General features: G+C 42.5%; 1 protein-coding gene across 1 annotated transcript; it reads right to left on the reverse strand.

Moving 5' to 3' along the window:
• Positions 1-5943: 5943 nt before the first annotated feature.
• On the reverse strand, positions 5944-17141 carry TMEM64 (transmembrane protein 64). The gene is given in 5 exon segments (XM_042869495.1): positions 5944-6176; positions 9550-9705; positions 15390-16243; positions 16246-16924; positions 17007-17141. Coding segments are annotated over 5 exon segments (2019 nt in total). The 3' UTR covers positions 5944-5981.
• Positions 17142-20340: the final 3199 nt, after the last annotated feature.

The following is a 20340-nucleotide window of genomic DNA, read 5'->3' on the forward strand; positions in this document are numbered from 1 at the left end:
TTTAAAAAATACATTTAATCTATTCTCAGAGGAATGACTCATTGAAAAGGGGCCAATAACCTTGTCTAATTATAGCTGCCAGGATTTTACCTCCTGGTAAGCATACTAATACTCTTTCACTAATTGCAACTTTTCCCCTCCTCCTTTAAGTTTTCAATTCCAGTTCTCAAATTGCTTCTTTATGGAAAGATTTTGAGAACTCATTACCACAAGACTGGTTTCCCCAGTGTGAACGCTGGAGACTTTGGGGAATTCAGCTCTCTCCCTCCAGACTGTGCCATTTTCCCACCTCAAAGCTTATTTAAAAGAAACAGTTCTACCCCATAACCACCTTCTCTAGGGATGCACAATTTGCAAGGAGAGGCATCCTTCATTAAGTTGACAGATGAGGTTGGAAAAAAGGCAGATTCCTCAGCTTCAGAATTCAGCCACACACAAAAAAAGGACCTGTACAAGTATTGAGCCTTCTGTTGGTTTGGCAGCAGTGAGGTGTGGGGGTGCTCCTCTCAGTAGGGGGACAATAAACCCAATGAGACATAGTTCAGCTCACTATCCCAAAACACGAAATAACTGCAGCCTTACCAAAACCAGTGCCAGACAAACACATCATGTTGCAGCTGCACAAAACACAGCAGTTCCCCTGGTAAAGTACTACTTTCTGCGACGCTGGAGCTCCATGTGTGAGTATCGTTACCATAGACCTCAAGCTCTAAAACTCAGTGCAACATTAAGATGCCTGGAAGTCACTGATCCAACACAATTCACAGCACAAACTCTAAGTGCAAGTACCCTCATGGTTACCACAGATCTACACCTCAGAAAGATCCGCAGAGGGAGAGTACACATCTTATACTTCAATTTACATCTGTGGGAGAATATAGGGGATCTTCACTTCCTGACAGAACAAAAAGGAATTTATGACTTCTGCTGAAAGTGGGTTGGAAATAGGTTGCATGGTTTGCGTGCCTTGTGTTTTGTTTTTTTTGTTTGTTTGTTTTGGTTTGTTTTGTTTGTTTTTAAGGAACCTCTGGCTTCTCCCTGTGTTTCTGGATGGAGGAAAAGGAAGCAGCAAGCTCAAAGCTTTGCCTCCATCAGCTTCACAAACTTGAGCAATGCTTTAGAAAGGAAGCCAGGTGAATCACCTACCATAGACTACTGCTAAGATATCAAAACGGCAGCAACAAACGTTTCTCTGCCCTTCAGATGAAAACTATCCATTGCTGTTGGCTTGGGTTTTGCTAGTCAAGGTGGTAAGACAGATGTTGGTATCAGAGGCATGCAGTCAGCAGCTCTCCAGAAGCCAACATGCTGAGGCCATCAAAGTGCTTTAGAGATGCTGTTTCCAGTAGCTGTGACATCTGAAAGTAATAGTATGCCAAGGATCAGAACAATCCTCACTATATTCCTATCATTGTCATTTCAGCATTGTTTGCTTTCAGTTGTAAAAAAAAAAACAAAAAAAAAAACACAACTGAAAAAAAAAACCAACAAAGCCCCCACCCCTTTACCACTTGGGCATCTCATCTGGCGCTAAAGGAAACTGCTACTCCCTCTCAGAAATCAGAGTCAAAAAGAATTCATTAGTTTGCTCCCTCACCACCACCCACCTTTTCTCACATTTCATGGAGAACACTTGCAATCAAATTTCTAAGGCAGCGAGTAAAAAACTTGCAGTTTTTGTTCACAGGCCTCCCCTTCCTTCCTTCCACCCACAGCCTTGAAGGGAGCAGCTACAGCTGACTGGGAACAGGGACCCACAGGCAGAGCAATGCAGCTCGCTGTATGTGGGCTCTCACTTGGGCCAGGTGCCCTTGCATTCACATCACTTAGCACATCCAAGCTCCCACGTCAGCTGATCTTGGGATGTTACTGAGATAAATTAAACTGCTCTGATTAGAGAAATGTAACTGAAATGCCAAAGCAAAATACAAACTGGACTTGCCATTCCAGCCTGAAGATGCAGGCTTTACAGCCTCTTCGCTCATTTACTTCGAGTTGCCCAAACTTAACTGTGCTACATGTAGGCAAAATTCTCTTGTATCCCCCCCAAAAATGACACCCAATATTCTTATCCCAGGATTTGCACAGTTCAAATCCTTTTTCTGTTCTTGCTATTAATTCCTTTTTTTAAAGCAAAAAAAAAATAATAAACAAAAATGCCTGTCTCAGAAATCTACACTACTAATTTCTCTGACAATGTATCTAAGTAATTAGAAGGAAAAAGATGGCTTGCTCGCCACAACTAATCTGCCCTGATCATTTTCCAAATTAATCAAGAGTCCAGACAACCAATTACATGTTAGTCACATGACCAGGAAGGACTTAGCTTACAGTAATGATTGCAACACTTGATTAAAATCTAGTTTTAAATTTAGCAATAGATTAACTTAATGGAGAGGGACAGAAGGACCAAAACAGTTGTACTCAAGTTACTTCTACTTATCACTATAAAATTAACATAAGTTAAAAATAAATTGATACAGCAGAATAGTACATGAGTGCTAATGTCCATGAAGAGAGACTGTGTGCTGGACCCATCTCATGCTGCTGGGTAGACCATTAACCCTGCAGGACTCAAGAGGATAGAGACATCTGCCTTCTGCTGCAGTTACATGCTATCCATCAGGGCTGGAATTTCCATCAGCTTCTACTCTGCACACCATTTCCTATTTTCTCCAGTTCAAACCATTTTAATGTGTGGACGGGACTTGCACCAATCTTGAATTTACTGTGAGGCAGCCTGGCACAGAGCTACAGCAGTTGTTGGCTCCTGTCATTAAGAATGACCTCAGAGTGAGTGAGCGTTTCATCTTCAGCACTGCATCCTAGGTTATCTTCAAGGCTGCTAACTATTCCAAAAACCTTGGTCAGTCAAAATCCAAACAACTACTAGATGAAGAAGAGCAGTCTTACCATTCCTCAGACTTGACTTCTCAATGCTGGCTGCAGTTATGCAGAAAACAACATAAAAACAGCATGTAAAGTCCTCGGGCAAACAGATCTTTTCCTCGCAGGCAGCTACTATAAAGTTAGACCTGGGTGAAGCTGTTACACAGCTGCACTTACCACAGCAAGGAAGAAGTAAAAGTGCTGCCACATAGCTAAGATTTCCTCTTTTACATGACCAGCAATTTAGACATGTTTCATGCATAAAAAGCAGTAACCTCTCCACCACTGCAGCTACAAAAGCATGCATGAATGTGACTTGTTATGTATGATTCAAACTGTTCATACCATTTTTAAGTGTAGGAAGACTCTTAAAAAAAAAATCATCACTTTTACGTTTAAACATATCAATCCTTTGGTTAGTTGGCACATTTCTCACAAGCACATGTATGCTCTTATTCTTCCATTGCAAAAAGGCAGCTGCAGACCTCCAATCTCCAAACTACTTAACAGAATTAAGCAAGTGTTTTTCATTTTATAGAAAATGTCTTCCCCTTGTCAGTAATTCACAATTTGCAAAATCCATTCTGAAATCCTAACTTGTTACTTCTTCAAGGTAGGCAAGTATCTTTGTGTGCATGTATAAAGACGACACCTCATTGCATTTTCTTTCCAGCTACTGCTTTGTAGCAACCTGAACATTTAATACATATTTCTTTAAAGAAATTTGAGTGAATTTATTGTATAAAATTATGGTTGGCATGGTACAGAAAAGTTCCTTTTAATGCACATTTCCCATTGACTTGTACACAAATTTTACAAGTATCAAGCAAAATGCAAAAGGTTTAAGAACTATTTCCATACTACAAAAGTGTTCATATAGTGAAGTTACTCTGGTTACAAAGTGTCATGGAAATAAAAGCACTTCAAAATACATATTTGGGAAATGTTCTTCAATAAACAACACAACCTTAAGTTAGTTAAAAAAAAAAAAAAAAAAAAAAAAAGAAGAAGAGATAACCTCTTGAAAACACTATTGTTGATTTAGCAAGATAGAGCAAAGTTCGGAACATTTATTCAAGGATCGTTCTGTTTCAAGAAATAAAACACATTTTAACTGTTTAGTTCAGGAAGGGCTCAATCATACCACGATGACAAATAACGCCATCAAAAAGTAATCTGGCTCTCTTGTTTTCACACAGGAGCTGTCAGAGGCAGAGATGTGTAAATGAACACTTCCAGGTATATGCAGATTGCCTTCAAAAAGAACAAACAAACGAAATAAAAATGATTAAAGAGGAGACAATCTGAACATCGTTACATAACTCGTTTGGTTCCTTAGGTCACAAGGCCCACAAACAGCCGTCCACAAAGGATAAGCATTTGAAGAGCAAAACTGAACTTCACTACCAAGGATTGCTCAGCTGTCGAGTTACCGTACATCCTCGCAGTAAGACTGCCAAAGGCCATCAAATCTCTGCTTCCCAACTACCTTGAAGACTTGCTGCTCTCCTGCTATACGCCACAAGACAAGAATGCTCGGACCCTACAAACAACCTTACAAAAAAGGAGGCACAGTCGTGTTCTGTTAGAAAATAACACAGTCTTGAAGACTGAAAGCATCCTATAAATCTTACACAAAATAAATACAAAATAAGCAATACATTGCATTGTTTTTGTACCAGATGACTTGTGGGTGTTTGAGCAATTGAATGTTGGCATGTGTATCTACGGGAAACACACATACAAGAGGTCACCTTCAGGTGCTGTTGTTTTCCTTTTACCTGCACAAACATACACACACATACGCACACAAAATACTATCAGGTTATCTAGTCTGTTCAAATGCAGTGAAAAAACAGTCCATAGCACATGTAAAAGGAGCGTTATCTAATACAGTGTTGTCTTGCAAAAATGGAGTCAGAATTCCTGAGCCTCAGAAACATTACTACTTATTTTTCCAAAGAAAACCCCTAGTTTTCATTTCTTCACTCTGATGAAATTTATAATAGATTGCATCTTTAAAAAATGTAAAACTTGTAGAAAAAAAAACACATCAACTGATTTTTAAAGCTTTTTAAAGGGAGGGAGGGATTCACTTACAAAATAAAGGCCACGTTCATGTAAGATTAGTCTGCTAGTATCTCATTTTGTATTTGAGGGAGAGATTTAGCTCCCTGGTCTGGAAGCCTTATTATATGCAGGCATGTGAGCTGAAAAACACCATTCCAATTAAACTATTTATAAATAGGATTAACATGGAACAGCCCTTTGTTACAATCACCACGATGGTAAAACCAATGCAACAGTTGGTTAATTCTTGAAGTTTCCTTCAAACAGAAGCTCCTTCACTGCAATCTATTATAACATCTGCACTTTCCCTTTTACTTTGCATATTACACAGTGTAACTTAAAATGTTATTTAAGAGCACTTCAGTCCCACCATGTAGGATTTAAGCTTGTGTGACTACATATGCATGGCTCTACAACATTTTCAGTGACTTACAAAAATACATTCAACCAAAAATTTATATAGGGTTCTCTCCCCACCCTCAACCCCTGAAATCAAAAATGAAGGAAAAGCCAAATGGTCCCATCGTTACCAAAATAATACACTCCAAGGTCTGGAAGCAAAAGCACATTCAAGAATACTGTACATAGAACTGCATACTTTCTCATTCATCTTTATCAGTAATAAAGTTCTACTGCATATAATTATTCAGCCTTATAAATAATGCTAAGCAGAAAAATATTTACCTCTGTGCTACTTTTCTCAGTTTATAGAAGCATTTTTCTGTTTATAGGAACAAAGAAAAAAAAAACAAAAAACTAAAGTGCAGACTACAGGCCTGATAGGCATAATAAATGACCAAAGGTGCAGCCAAACTTGCATTTACATCTCAAGTTACTTCACCGTGTTATTTTTCTTGCCAGAAGTCACCCCGTGTGCAATTCAAGAGCTGGTCAGTTGGTTTGTGCCATAGTACAACCTGTAACCATTTGAAATATCATTTTAAAAGCTAATTGAATTGTCCATAGACATTTCTAGGCAATAGCTTAGGTTCACAAAAACCTTATTTTATTAATACTTGAAATCACACAATATTGACACCTCCCCCAGAGAACGCTACTGTCCTTTTGTTGCAGTATGTTGTCGAACCACTGATGCTGGGCTGGCAGTCTTTAACAAGAGATGTCTTCATCTCCATCTCACACGCTACAATAGCTGCATTCAGTTCCACTTGAGCTCGGTGAACAACATAAAACATAAGTCCTATGCTTATAACAATCTGCAAATAAAACAAAGGAGTGATGTAGGCCATATCAACCAAATACAAAGCGACCGTTTTTAATGAAACAGTAAGTCATCAGTGTGAAGACTCATAGAAGCACCTACTGACTTAATGCTTCAAAGGCAACAGACTGAAAAGGGAAATGAACTAACAAGTCAACACATACTGCTTCTAGCATACCAACACAAAGACATTCTATAGAACTTAAATAATGATTTGAATTAAAAATACAGTTTGTTTCTTCCCATTGCCATTCACATACTTGTTAGAAAGCAATTGCTTTGCTGCATCTCTTAGCAAAAATAATTCCACACAGAAATGGATTGATGGCAGTGGAAATCACAAGAGCTGTTCCCACGTGCCTAGTGAATAACAGGTTAACATTTTAATGGTTCTTAGCAATTTGCCAAACACCAGAGGCAGAATGATGTAGAAAAAAGGAAATAAAACCTCTTGTCTTTCCCCTGTTACCAGGGAAGATAGCAGAAAGCAGCAGCGTTGTTGTGCTTCTCAGAGGTCAGGACAAAACAGGGCAGAACCACAGTTTCTGAACAAGGTAGCAGTAAGTACAGCAGCTTGTACTTAGTTTCTGGAGGATGGCTCTGGGGATGCTTGTTATTTTCTTAAGGAGGAAATACTATCTAAAAGTAGGACTTCAGTTTATGTTTTTTTGCTCTGAATTGTATTACTGAGAATTTTTAAAGTTTCACCTCTAAAATTAACAAGAATAAATTGGGACACATTTTGCTTAGAAATTACACGTTCAAGGACATTAGCATGGACTACATTCCCATGTGTTTCAATAACACATCAGTTACTCTTTTCAGCACAGATCCTCCTTAACAAAAATAAAATCTTCAAAGAAAATAGAGCTGTCTCATAATAACAGTCCCTCTAAAAGCAAGTAAATTATTCCACCTTTTTTTAAAATGTTTTAGGAAACCAACCAGAATCAGCAACGACTATGACCAGTATAATTGCAGCTGGAAGGCATATGGGAGGTCTTGAGCCCAAACTGCTGCTCAAAATGGTGCTAGCTGCCAGATCAGACCAGGCTGCTCAGGACTTCTATACAATCAGGTCTTGAAAACATTCAAGAATGGAGACCTCACCATGTCTCTGAGCAGCCTGCTCCACTGCCTGTGATAAAAGCTATTCGTTAAAGGCCTCAAAAGGCTGCTGATGTCAAAGTCAAATATACACTTGCAGACATCATGTTCTGAGCACACAGGAAAAATCCTATTCTAAAAGCTTACACAAATATTTAAACTTGACAGGTTTGAGAAATGGTACTACCAGTAGGCTCAGGTTCCCTAGACAAATCATTTAAAAATATAAACGCGTTGGCAACCATGAAGTATGATTAATTTTTACAGCTGTTTACTAAATCAAAGTCCCATCAAAGCCACACAGCCAGGCAAAGCACCAGACAGATGCCAGGAGAAACTGGGAGAACATAAGCAATTTCTCCACTAATGGACTTATTCAGTCAGCTCTTATGTACAGTTGTCAAGGTGGCAAGCACATCTATTTGGACATTCAGCCCTTTCAGCTGGTGCTTACCTGACCAACGGTTAACACTACAGCATCGTTCTAAGAAATCATGATGGGGAAGGAAAAAAAAATGGGAAAAAAAAAGAGGAAAGACCACTAAAAACTACTAACCCCACTGTTCCTTTGAATTGTCTGTAATTGGGCAGAACAAAGCCCAGTTCTTTGCTTTAGCTCCCACACTGCTACTCCTCTCTGCTGTCTCCAAATTGCACATATCTCTCAATTTCCAGCTGAAAAAACCTGCAAAACCATTCAGCTCTGTGGCTTTCTATGCCATCTCTGCTGACGTACAGTTGCTGGATGTGAAGCATCAAGGTTTAGTGGGCAATAGTGGTGGCAGATTGACAGTTGGACTACATGATTCTAGAGGTCTTTTTAAACCTTAATGATTCTATAATTCTAACACATAAAATAACATTTCACAACCAAAACATAAGTTGATCAAGTAGACAGTGACTTTCAACCGTATCTATTGAGGTTGCTTACTTGACAATCACAAAGGCATTTTAATACTCAAGCCTTTTTGATTAAACCTTTTAATTGCATATAAAAGTTTAAGAATGTTCAAGTTTCAGGAGAGTGATGGGTTAAAAGGAGTTACTTTATCAGTGTTGTTAAAGATCAGCTTTGTGATTGTAAACACTGAGGAAGATAAATGACTGCAGAATGAACTAGAAATCAGCAAACCGTATCAACTGCTGGTCAAACACAGTGTGGAAATGACAACACTGTCAGATGAGGTTTTAATATATAATCTTGTTCTGATATATTCTTCACCTTTATGCTTACAACAGTCTCAGACTTAAGGCCTGTCCCTAGGATTTACTAATTATTTCATCAGCAAAGCTCATGAAAAGGTGCAAGACGTATCTCACAAACTCGTTTCCTTGCAAAAACAGGATATTTTGATTGAGGCATTAGTAATATCATATTTCTACAGCACCTAAAGACCTAGCATAATTGTGAGCACTCAATGTCAGCAGTGAACACGTCAGAGGTACTGGATTTAAGAACTCAAAGCACACTGCTTTACAGCTGAGAGGCCATTTTCTTCAGTGTAAGGGTGCTTTAACAGGTCTAAAATTCAGCAGCAGATTACTACAGAGGGTAACAGGACAGAACTCAGAAAGCACCATGTGAGTTCTGTTTTGTATCACATGAAGTACAAAAAAATTAAATACTTTTAACAGAAGAAAACAAAACTGAAGCAAAACAGTACATTGGAAACTCATTTGGGTTATCAAGCAGTCATTACACACAAACCTATGAAAAATTAGTATCATAGGCTTTGCACAACTAGTGATAATACCAACATAAATCAAACACTTCTCAATGCCCTGCTACTCAGCCACAGTTGCTTAGCTCTCAGACTACAAGAGGTTGGCTGCCTCAGACTAGGGTGTCATTGTGTCTCCAGGTGACAGCTCTTAACACTTGAACAAGCATCCCTCCAAACCTCCTACAGCCCACTTCTTTTAGACTGGAAGTGATACAATCTAAAAGAAGAACCTGCAAAGCTAAATCTTTGTATGCCTCATACACATTTCCAGGAGCACACGCTCTCCAAAGTAAAGATTCAATTACTTGAAGAGGCAGTGCTATAGGAGTGAAGCTTCCCTACTATCTCTAGAAGCAAAATTCTACTTCAAATCTCACTGGTACAGAAGACAAGCAAAAAACTGAAAAGATAAAAACATACACTGAAACTGAAGACCGTATCCAACACTCACTGCTTACTGAAACAGTCACAAACAAAGTCACAGTAGCAACATTACTGGTATCATGATGGTTTATGAAAACCATTGTTTTCACATACCTGTAAACTGAATATAAAATAGCCACTAACACTTTGTTCTGCGATCACGTCCTCCATGGTGCGCAAGGTAGTTCCCAAGTATGAGTTCAGGAGCTGAGTAGGAAGCAGCCCAACTGAAGAAGCCATCAGGTAGTTGGGCAGCGACAGATCTGTAACCTAAGTTAAAACAAAATGCGTAAGATGCCACATACCATGACAACACAGCCCACGTGCACAGCCAACTACACTACTTTCCCCAGAATCACAGAATGGCACGGGCTGGAAGGGACCTAAGGACCATGAATCTCCAACCCCCCTGCCATGGGCAGGGCCACCAGCCTCCCCATTTAATACTAGACCAGGTTGCCCAGGGATGGGGCATATAGGCCAGAAAATAAAAACAATTTGTTTCTTCACTTAAACTTTCCACAGCCAGTGAACCTACAGTGATTCATCAGAACAGTATGTGGCTAGTTTTCATTTTGTCTTTTAGAATTTACTGCATTTTATTTTGCTTCATCTTACATTATACAGCACCTCTGCACAAGTATTTAACTAAGGATATAATTACAGCGTTCGTTTAAAATATTTACTTTGTTATGGTGAACAGAGCCCTGCAATTCACGAGAATTTGAAGAAAGTACTTTTGATAAAGTGAAAGCCTAAAACAAAAACTGATACAAATATAGCCTGCTTACTTTGGGTTTTGCATATACAGAAGCCAAAGGCAATCATTCAAAATTTTGCTGTATTAAATATGACCAGGTAAACAGAATAGCAGTGTGGCAGGCCAGTCAGATACAATTTGCCTCTGCAGAGGAAGTCATAGAGCTCACTAAGATATAAATTAATTATGGAAAGATATACAATGGCTGCTCTGAAAGTAATGTCTCCTGATAGTCAGCCCACAAAAGGAGAGGCAGATGGTGGTGGTATGGCAGTAGAGGCTGAACCTTCCCACCAATATTCTGCTACGTGCTGTTGCCATAGGCAGATGGCAGCAGAGGAGGAGTCTGACAAAAAGGCACAGAATCTGGCAGAAGTGCACATGGAGCAAAGGTGTATCACTAAACTCCTCTATGCAGAAAAAATGGCATCCATTGACATTCGATATTTATTGAATGTTATGGGGACCAAGAAGTTGAGCACGGTGAGGCAGTGGGTGGTGTGTTTCAGAAGTAGTGACAGTGACATGAAAGACAAGTCACGTTCTAGACAGACACATATTGCTGTCACACCACAAAATGAAGAGCATCTCCATCAGCTCACCCACGCAAATTGGAAGACTACAACATGGAAACTGTGTACAGAACTGAATATGACCCTCAGTGAATTGGAAATGGTGGCAGCAGTGTTGGAATACTGAACAGTTTGCACCAGGTAGGTCCCTCCTGTGCTCACACAAGAACAGAAAGAACACCATAAGCAAGTTTGTCTAGACCTACTGAATCAATACGAGGCTGAAGGTGACAGTTTCCCTAGATTGCATCATTACTGGTAATGAGACATGTTGTCCCCATTTTGAACCTGAGTCAAAATGACAGACCAAGGAACAGTGACATGCAAATTCCCCATCTAAGAAGAAGTTCACAATGCAGCTCTCAGTGGCTGAAGCGATGAGTACTGCCTTTTGGGATGGGAAAGTGGTGATCCTTCTGGATTTCCTGGAACCCGAACCATCAAATCTGATAATTACATCATGACATAGACTTAACTGAAACTCAAACTTCCTGAGTCAGGCCAGAGAAGGAGCCAACGTTTCTACTGTAGCACAATAACACAGGCCTCATACCAGTCTGAAGACTGTGGAACACTTGGCCAATCTCAGCTGGACTGTCTTACCACACTCATCACATCGTCCAGATTTGGCACTTTCTGACTTCCACCTGTTTGGGCTGATTAAACATGGACTACATGTGTAACCTTTTCCAAGCAATGACACCATCACAGCAGCTGTGAAACAGGAGGTCACCTCTGTTGGCATAGATTCTTTTGTATGAGTGCAGCATGTAAACCCTTGTTCATCTCAGGCAAAAATGCATACCTAATGGTGATGCTGAAAAATAGCGAACTGTAGCTGAGAATTTCTTTTACCAGACCGAGTTATTGCGCTCTCGTATCTGTTGTAGTTCCCATGAAAATAAACAGGAGACATTACTTTCAGAGCAACCCATGTAGACAGGCATCATGAAGATTCTCAGCCAAAGGTATTTAGTATCAAACTTGATTAGTGAACAAAACAATACACACAACTATAGCTTTTCTTAATCTTTCCTGGGAAAAAAAAAAAGATGACAAATACTTCAAGATATTTTCCCCTTTTTTTTCCAAGAAATTTCTGCTCTTAATTGGCATGGGGACAGTTTACATTGTACAGTTTACATAACTGAGCTGCTAACTCAGTACAGCAACCACTCGGAAATTTTAGATTTAACATTCAGGAGTTCAAAACATATTTATGCAGGAAAATGAAATCAGAAGGAAACAATGGGTTAAAAACAGTATGACTGTGAAAAAGGTCTGGTGCATTTTCTAGACAATTCAGTTGATCACAAAATAATAAAACAAGTACTAATTAAGAACAGCTCCTAACGCTGGGAGACTACAAGATTATTGACCTTGAAAGTTTTATACAACGTTGAAGACAAAAGAATAGCAGCAAAGTTACTGGCTTCATCATACTATTCTTAAAATAAACTTTGATTACTGTGAGAGTAACTGTCAGATTCTTGCAGCTCTAAGCACTATCAATGGAAAGCTTTGGGGGGAAGGAAGGGCAGTGGAAGAGGAAAATGCAATGAAGCATAAAGATCAAGAGTAATTCACTGGAACAAGATCCAATCAGGTGATTCCAATCTTCACTCCGCAAATGACAGCTCCCATGGACTTAAATACACAGCAGTAATACAAATAATAGATTTCTCACTCTGTGCAAGTTTAATGTAGATTTGTAATGAAAAAACACTACACAATCATGTCAGAACTTCATATTTGACCAATACTTTCAGAAGATTAAAAAAAAAAAAAAACAAACATAGTAATTTGGGCCATGTAATAATGATGCACAACTGAAACTTCCCTTATCGCCAAGGGAATGAAGGAAGTGCTATTAAAAGTCTGTGAAATGCTAGCATTGGGACAAGATTTCCTAAGTAGGACACTGTCATTAAATCTAATGGAACTGGGAAACTTCCAAAAACTGTTTTAATACTCCTAGTCACCTCTTTCATTTCTGAATATATATTAAGGACACTCTAGCAGCAGAGGTACACGTTTGCAACTCTCATCTGTCCTAAAGTAACTGGGCCACAAAAGAGACTGCTTCCAAATGAAGGGACTGCCAATGAAAATGCTGGATGGTGCCTTCTCATTCCGCTAAGATGAAACCTAAGAAGAGGAAAGGAAGATTTTATTTGTGGGTTTTTGATCTACCCTTACCCCAGAAAGGTCAGGAAACAGATGGTGTCATTGCTAAGTAACCTGACAAATTTTCAGTAAAATCTACAGCTTAGTCTATCTTTCCTTCTATAAAACTTCACCTGTCTAACTGCAATCCGCACTGCGAAACTGACAGAGACTAACAGGACACTGCATCTAGGGAGAGCTCATGTCAGAAAAAATAACAGTGAAATCCCAAAGCAAGCATGAATACAACTGCATAACAGGCCACAGCAATATACTGAAACAAACTAAGAACTAACTACTGTGGTAATGGGAGCATTAGCCAGGAACTCTCCCACTGAGATTTGGAAAGGCTTTCTGTGATAAAACTTTGGTGCATTCTTTACAGCTGACCCTTTTGTTTCATTTCTGTCAAAAAGCACACTTTATGCCAGGACACTGTTTGGGAGTCACACATCTTTGGGGGATTCTCTACCCTGAATTTATGAACCCACATGTTTCAGATCAGGTAGGTTTGGAAACTGAGAGCAAAAAGACAATTCCAATGTTTTTCTATTCTCAAGAAATTTTAAAAAGTGCAGAATAAAAGAAATTGAATTATAGCTATCAACTTTCCAACAAATAAGCAGCTTGCTGCAAAGCACATAACTCTTCTGGAAGTCTTACTTCACTGTGCAGTATTTCAGAAATATTTCACTTATTTCTGACATACATTCAGGTATTAAAATTTCTAATAAGCTTATATCTGCCACGCAAAGGCCCTCTCAGAAAGGAAAAAGTAAGTTATGAATTCTGATCTAGGCTACACCAGGGACTGGAGATAATCAGATTGCACAAACCTAGTAGAAGAGACCCATTAGCTGGATGAAGTGATAACCTGCACGCTGTGCCTCCTTACAGACCTACCTTCAAAACATTCAGAGCTGCAAAGGGGAGAGAGCTGAACAAACACTTCAGTCGGGGTTATCAGCACTGCCCTGGCCATGCTGGCGGCATGCTAGAGGACCAACAAATATGTGAAACCCACTTAAAAAACGTACAAACACTCTTTCACCTTACAAGTTTCTCGTTCGTCTAGAAAGGCACATGAATCCACTGCTCCACTGCTCCCAGCACTTAGTGCTTCCACAAACAGCTGCAGAACGGACTTAAGAAGCAAGGCTTTGGTGACTGGCTGGTGAGAAATGAGCAAATTCCTGCTTCTTAAAAAGAAATTTTCTTCTTAACGCAGTTTGGAAATACGTGATCCTGTCACTAGTCAAGTGCCAGAACACTCCCTTCCCTCCTTCCCTTTCTACATTCCTGTACAATTCCCAAAATACACATCATGAAACAAGGGCTTGGAGAAACCCATCCAGCCTCTCTCAGCTCAAGGCTACCCCTGGTCCCTAGTCTTCAGTTGTCACTTCCTACATTTCCTTTAATTTTCTTTTCAGTTTACTCATAAACATGCACAAATAAAACAAGCATAAAACAGACCGCTGGAAAATTCAAGATGTTTACATTTTCTCAAGACTCCAGTTCACTGTTTTTTTACTATTAAGAACAAATCTTTTCAAAATCACTGCGCGAGCTCTGAACACAGGAAATGGGTGGATGGTTCGGACACCCAAAACCCCCTTGCATTTGAAGATTTAAATTTAAAGTAAGTCAGATTTCAAAAAATCAGCATAGCTAAGTCTGCACTGATAGAACTCTGAATTCCACACTCAGTTGAAACTTCACTCTCTGTGAGAAACAGTTCCGAAATCCTAGATTTGATGCAACATCCTTATTTTTTGATAACTTAGTAGCTCATGTTAGACGTCCTCAATTAAAAACTGAGCACTGTGTTTTATTTGACTATGCTGTAAAATAATAGATCACCCCATCACCAGCATGGACTCAAAAAGGTGTACCACATGTCCTTCCTTCCTTTCTCCTTTAAGATGATAAGAAAAACAATCATACTGCAACTCTAAAATAATAAACTATGTAGGTATATTTGTCTAGAAGTAGGAAAGAAAAACAGGCTTTCACCAGGCTCAAACTGAGCTTACTTTTGCTGATGTACTGCACAGCTCTCAATCTGCACCTGACTGCTCTGCCCAAAACACGATGCCCCTTTCATATAGGAGGACTTTGTCCTCTACCTTCTTTGCAATACAAACATTAATATACTAACTACCATAAAGAGCAACTCAGGCAAGGCTGCCTGAAAATACAACTTGTCGTCCACTCTAGTTGCTTCAAAAACATAGGTGCTCTAAAATCACTAAGCTCTTCCATGCATTTTGCTACAGAGCATCCCCATGCTTCTTTCTAACAGTCCCGAAAGTCCGAGAGCAGACTAATGCCGCTGAACAACGCGCCTCAGAACCTGCCTCGACAGGGACGGGAGGCCACCAGAAGTGAGCAGGGGGCCGTTTCCCTGCCGCCAAAGAAACCCAGGGCCACAGCTCCCCGCAGCCGAGACTCACCGCGAAGACGGCGTTCTGCAGCCCGAAGGGGATGGGCGTCAGGCGCGCCAGGGCCACCACCTTGAGCCCGCTGCCGCCCTCCACCACGCGGACGACGGCGCTGAGCGTCGTGCTGCTCTGGATCCTGTCCAGCGCCCAGCGGGCCAGCAGCCGCCGGCAGGCCACGTGCGCCACTAAGGTGCCGACGAGGACGCCCAGCACCATCAGCCCCATGCCCAGCACGAAGCCATAGAGGTAGCCGGCAGCCACGTTGAGCAGAATGTAGCCCCAGCCGCAGGGGAACGACACGACGATGAAGCCCACGGTGAAGAGCAGCACACCGGCAAGGCTGTCCAGGCTCTCCGCCCACAGGAGCAGGTCGCGCAGGTACTGGCGCACCAGGGCCAGCGAGGCGAAGCACAGGGCCGCCAGGACGCACACGCTAAGGCAGCTCTTGCACCAGCAGGTGCCCAGCAGGCAGCAGGAGCAGCGCCAGCCGCGGGCCTCGGTCAGCCCGGGCCCGCCGCCGCCCGCCTCGGGCAGCGGGCACAGCAGCAGCTCTGCCGGCGGCAGCCCGCCCTGCTCCGCGTAGGGCCCCAGCAGCAGCCCGCCGGCGTCCGCCGGGACGAAGCCGCCGGGGTCGCCGCCGCCTCCCGCCGCCGTGCCGGCCGCCCGGGACAGCCAGCGGCCCAGCTCCTGCCGGGCACCCTGCCTCACGGCCCGGGACAGCAGCTGCAGCGCCGCGGCCCCCGCACCCCACATCCCCCCGAGCCGCCCGACCCCGTCGCTCCCCGCCTCCCCTCGCAGCCTGCGGGCAGGGGCGGCCGCTCCCTCATCGCCTCGCCATGGCCCGCTCCGGGCGGCGGAGCCCGGCCAAGCGCCGGGCGGGGGCGGGGAAGCGGCGGCGGGAGGGCGGGAAGGAGGGGGCTCTGCGGGCGGAGGGCCTCCCCCTCGGCTGCGGCGTTAGGCGGCGGCGCCGCGCTGCCCGGCCCGGCAGTCGCAGCGGCGGCCCTGGCGGAGCGCGGGTCCCGGCGGGCGGCAGCGGCGGTGGCAGCAAGCGCGGCAGCGGAGCTCCATCTCCCGGCACGCGGGGGCTCCCGCTCTGCTCCGGGAAGCGCCTGGCGGAGCGGCCGTGCCGATGTGGCAGCGCGGGCGCCGCTCGCAGCGGATGGGGGAGGAGGCTGCGCTCCGGCGGCGTCAGCGCCCTGCTCCGGTGCGGGGCTCGGTGCGGCCCCGCGGCCCGCCCCCGGCCCGCCCCGCTCCTGGGCGGGCGGGGTGCGCCTCAGCGGGGGCTGGGGTGGTGCCTCCGTGCGGCGACGCTGTGTGGGACGGCGCCGTGTTGCCCGCCCGCGCCGTTTTGCTGCCCTACTCTCAGAGCGTCTTATCTGGGGAAGCAGCTTAACCGAGGGGGAGTGAGCAACGGTGCTCGATACCGGTCCGCCAGAGCGGAGGCTGAGGCAACGCCGTCTGGCCGGTCGTTCCCAGTCCCCAGTGCTTGTTGGCACCTCGTCTTCCTGTGTTTGGATGCTGTTCCACAAACGCCCGGTTTTTTGCAACTCCAGAAGAGAGAGGAACCCTGGCTAGCCAGCACTTGGGCCTGGGGCTGAGGGGTGACGGTGAAGCCCCAACAGTCCCAACCTGGGATTGTTGACCTGTTAATCTGTTGACAGGCTGTGCAGGGGGCAGCTCCGGGTCTGGGCATTCCGGTGTTGCGCTCGGCCACCACACGCTGCTTGCAGAAAATGGGGCAGCCTGGCTGACCTGGCCACTCATCCTGCACCCCTGGGCTTAGGCATGCTTTGGGACGATTTGTGCTTGAATTTTGAGCCACTGCGAAAAAGAATGGATAGGTCTGAATAAGCAGCAGAGGCATTCTTCAGAGGGTATTAGAAGCCATGCTTCTTCTCACAGGTCTCTGTTGTCCCGGTGTTACTAATGATAGCAGCAACACAATGCGGAAAGGGTTCTGTTTTCTCCACAGCATTTAAAAGTACAATGTGCTCCGGTGGAGTTTTATTCTTCTGCTGGGAAATTTGCAAGCACAAGTACAATGAGAATGTGTGGGAGTTGTAAAGGTTAAAGGACGATTAAATAAAAAAAAAAAAAAAACAACACCCAGATCTCCAAATGAAGAACGTGTCTTGAAGAACATACCACGGATGCATTCACTTGCAAACTATGCCACTAGAAATTCTATAGCCTGCACAATACCACAAATCAATCTAGGGAAGTGACAGCTGAATGAAGTCATCCTAGCTTCAGGGAAGCTGCAGACAAATACCTACAGCACAATCAGTGCTGGTTGTTTTTGTTTGTTTATTTGTTTCTGTTATCTGTATCTGAAAGCAATCATTTGATTTTGTGTGAGCTCTTTATTCACAACGCAAACACAGTACATCCATAAAAATAATGGCAAGAAAGCTAAGCATCCCTTCTGGTACAGGATGATGGGCCTGCTTACACATTCAGCAGGGCGTGTCAGCAAATGATGGGCAGATGATAAGGTACGTTTGGTAGAACAAGAGGACAAAATATTAATTTCTGCTTTTATACTAAGAACACATATCTTATAACAGGCAGGTTCAGATTGTGTATATTTCTGTTCAGTATGGCTGCTTCCATGGATAGTGACAAAGCCCGAGTAGAGAAATCAATCACAGTTGTATGTTTTATACTTCCCACTTTTCTCTGTGTAAAGAGCATAACCCTTTACTCAGAGCTGGAGTGGATCCCTTGCTGCCACTCCTCCATGTTACAGAGTTCTGTATTTGTAACTGCGAAAAGCAGATCAGAAAGGTTCTGTAAGTGTATGAAGAACACAATGGTCCATCAAAGTGGCAGTGTTGATATTAGATTCCAACCTACGAAATTATTTTATCTAGTGCCTTAGTGGAGATTCTTCTACTGTTCCTAGGAAGATGAAGGATGGAATTCATTTGTCTCATCCATTACTCATCATTTTACAGATCCTTGGAGCAACAGCTCAGGAAGCAAGGACAGCACACAGTCAGATTGTGGGTGACATGGAGCATGGTCATGAAGCAGGAGCTGCAGCTTCATGGATAAACATTCTGGCAAGACCACAGGGATTCAGCAGGCATCCAGCAGAGACTTCCTGCAGGCAGAGCCAACAGCCACAAAGGCAAGGTCACAGCTGGCTCCTGTGAGTCCTGCTAGCATGCCTGTCTGCTTATCATCTGCAGGGGGCAAAAAGCAGCTGCGCCCTTGAAAAGCAGCCAGCTATTGGAAAAAAATGGCCCACCTTTCATACTTAGTAGTCAGAGAATCATGAAGTGTTCCCGTACTGTGGGTGATGCAGTGGCAGTGCACTGTGATAAGGCAAGATCTGTAAGTAAAAAAAACAGTTATCATTTAATAGACCAATCATTTCATGTTGGAAAAGTAAAATAAGGCAAGTTCTTGAGCTCCTGGAGGAACACTGTGTGTTCCAAAAGATAGTGCTTTTTGTTTGGCTTTTTTTTTCTTCCAAGAAAGTTAATTGATTTAGTAATTTCCAGCAAATGCTGTCTAACCTGTTCTTTAAAAGAACAATTCTTGCCCTCTATATAAGTAATTGATATAAAAGCTTGTATTTGCACCAACTGGAACTACTCCTATTCTTTCTCAGATGGAAGTACTTGGGTTCTCTATAAACTTATTTGGATTAAATTCCTCTCTGTCTCTATATTTTATTTTGGTTTGCCAGCAAGTCAGTCTAAAGCCTGAGGAGCACTGGGTGACAGGCAGATGATTATTCTGCTTCAAGAAAAGATGTTTCTCTAGGGAGGAGCTCTCATGATGAGACAGGTTGTGCTGGAATTTTCATCATGTGGGGCTCTGCCATGTCCATGTTATAGAGCTAGAGTATCTGCTTGATCCAAGGAATGCTCTTCTGCGTTCTGCAAGTCTGCTGCTCCTATGTCATTTCTCATTTCAAGGAATATTAGCACAGAAGTACAGGCAGCAAAGTGTGAGAGTCATGGTACTGAAATGAAGGAATGACTTGATTAGGCCCATGTGTCTGGTCCCTGCTGAATGGGGTGCTGAAGCCAGGGAGTAGGATACACTGAGCCACAACTCACAAACCAACGTAATTCTGAGTTATGAACTGCCAAGAACTTCTCATAGTTATTTCTGAATTACAGTTTGTGAGAAAGAAGCAGGAGTCTTCTGAGAAGATAGTGTTAAGCACCACAGCTCCAATTAGCTTCTGTGCTGCTTCATTCTGTCAGAATTAATGTGAAAGTCTTTTTGTAGGAGCTGCAAAATTGACTAATTTACGTTAGGAGTCACTGGGTTTTGACTCCAGTAGTCAAATCTCATACAATTCAAAAAATTGCTGTGTTTATTTTTTATACATGTTTGAATATAAAAATTTGGTTAATACAACAATTTTACCAAAAAAAAAAAAAAAAAGCAAACCACATTTCATTAGACTCATATATGAGGCATGAAAGAAAGTTCAATGCATTAAGCAAAGTGCTGAAACATTTACATTGAGGAAAGATTCTGAGACATCACTGGTGTTAGATGAAATACAGATAGTGACACACCTTAAACAAGCCCACTTTAGTGGAACTATGGAAATTTGTGATGGTTTACAGGATTATACTCCTTGGAATGTTCTAGCCCAGAAAAGTAGATGAGAAATACTTTCCTACATGTAAAACAAACATACAGTTCTGTGTTTGGTACATTTATAGCTGCTTTCAGCTGTTTTAGTAATGGAAAATTTATAGTAATTCATCTTAAAGACTCACGTGGGATTTTTCCTTGGAAAATGATATCCTTATGTTAACAGAATAAATTTCCATGTATTTTTCATTCCATGACAGAACTGCTTTGTTGGCAAAAAAAAAAGAAAAAAAAAATTAGTCAGGGGCAATTGGTGCAATGTAGTGTAGCTAGCCTGAAGTTTGGAAATCATAGAATTTGTCTTGAGGACTGGGTGAGCACGGCAACCCTAGGAAAT

The sequence above is a fragment of the Lagopus leucura genome, unplaced genomic scaffold, assembly GCF_019238085.1.
Source record: "Lagopus leucura isolate 7727_CA_CO unplaced genomic scaffold, USGS_WTPT01 Super-Scaffold_100002, whole genome shotgun sequence".
Lineage (NCBI taxonomy): Eukaryota > Metazoa > Chordata > Aves > Galliformes > Phasianidae > Lagopus > Lagopus leucura.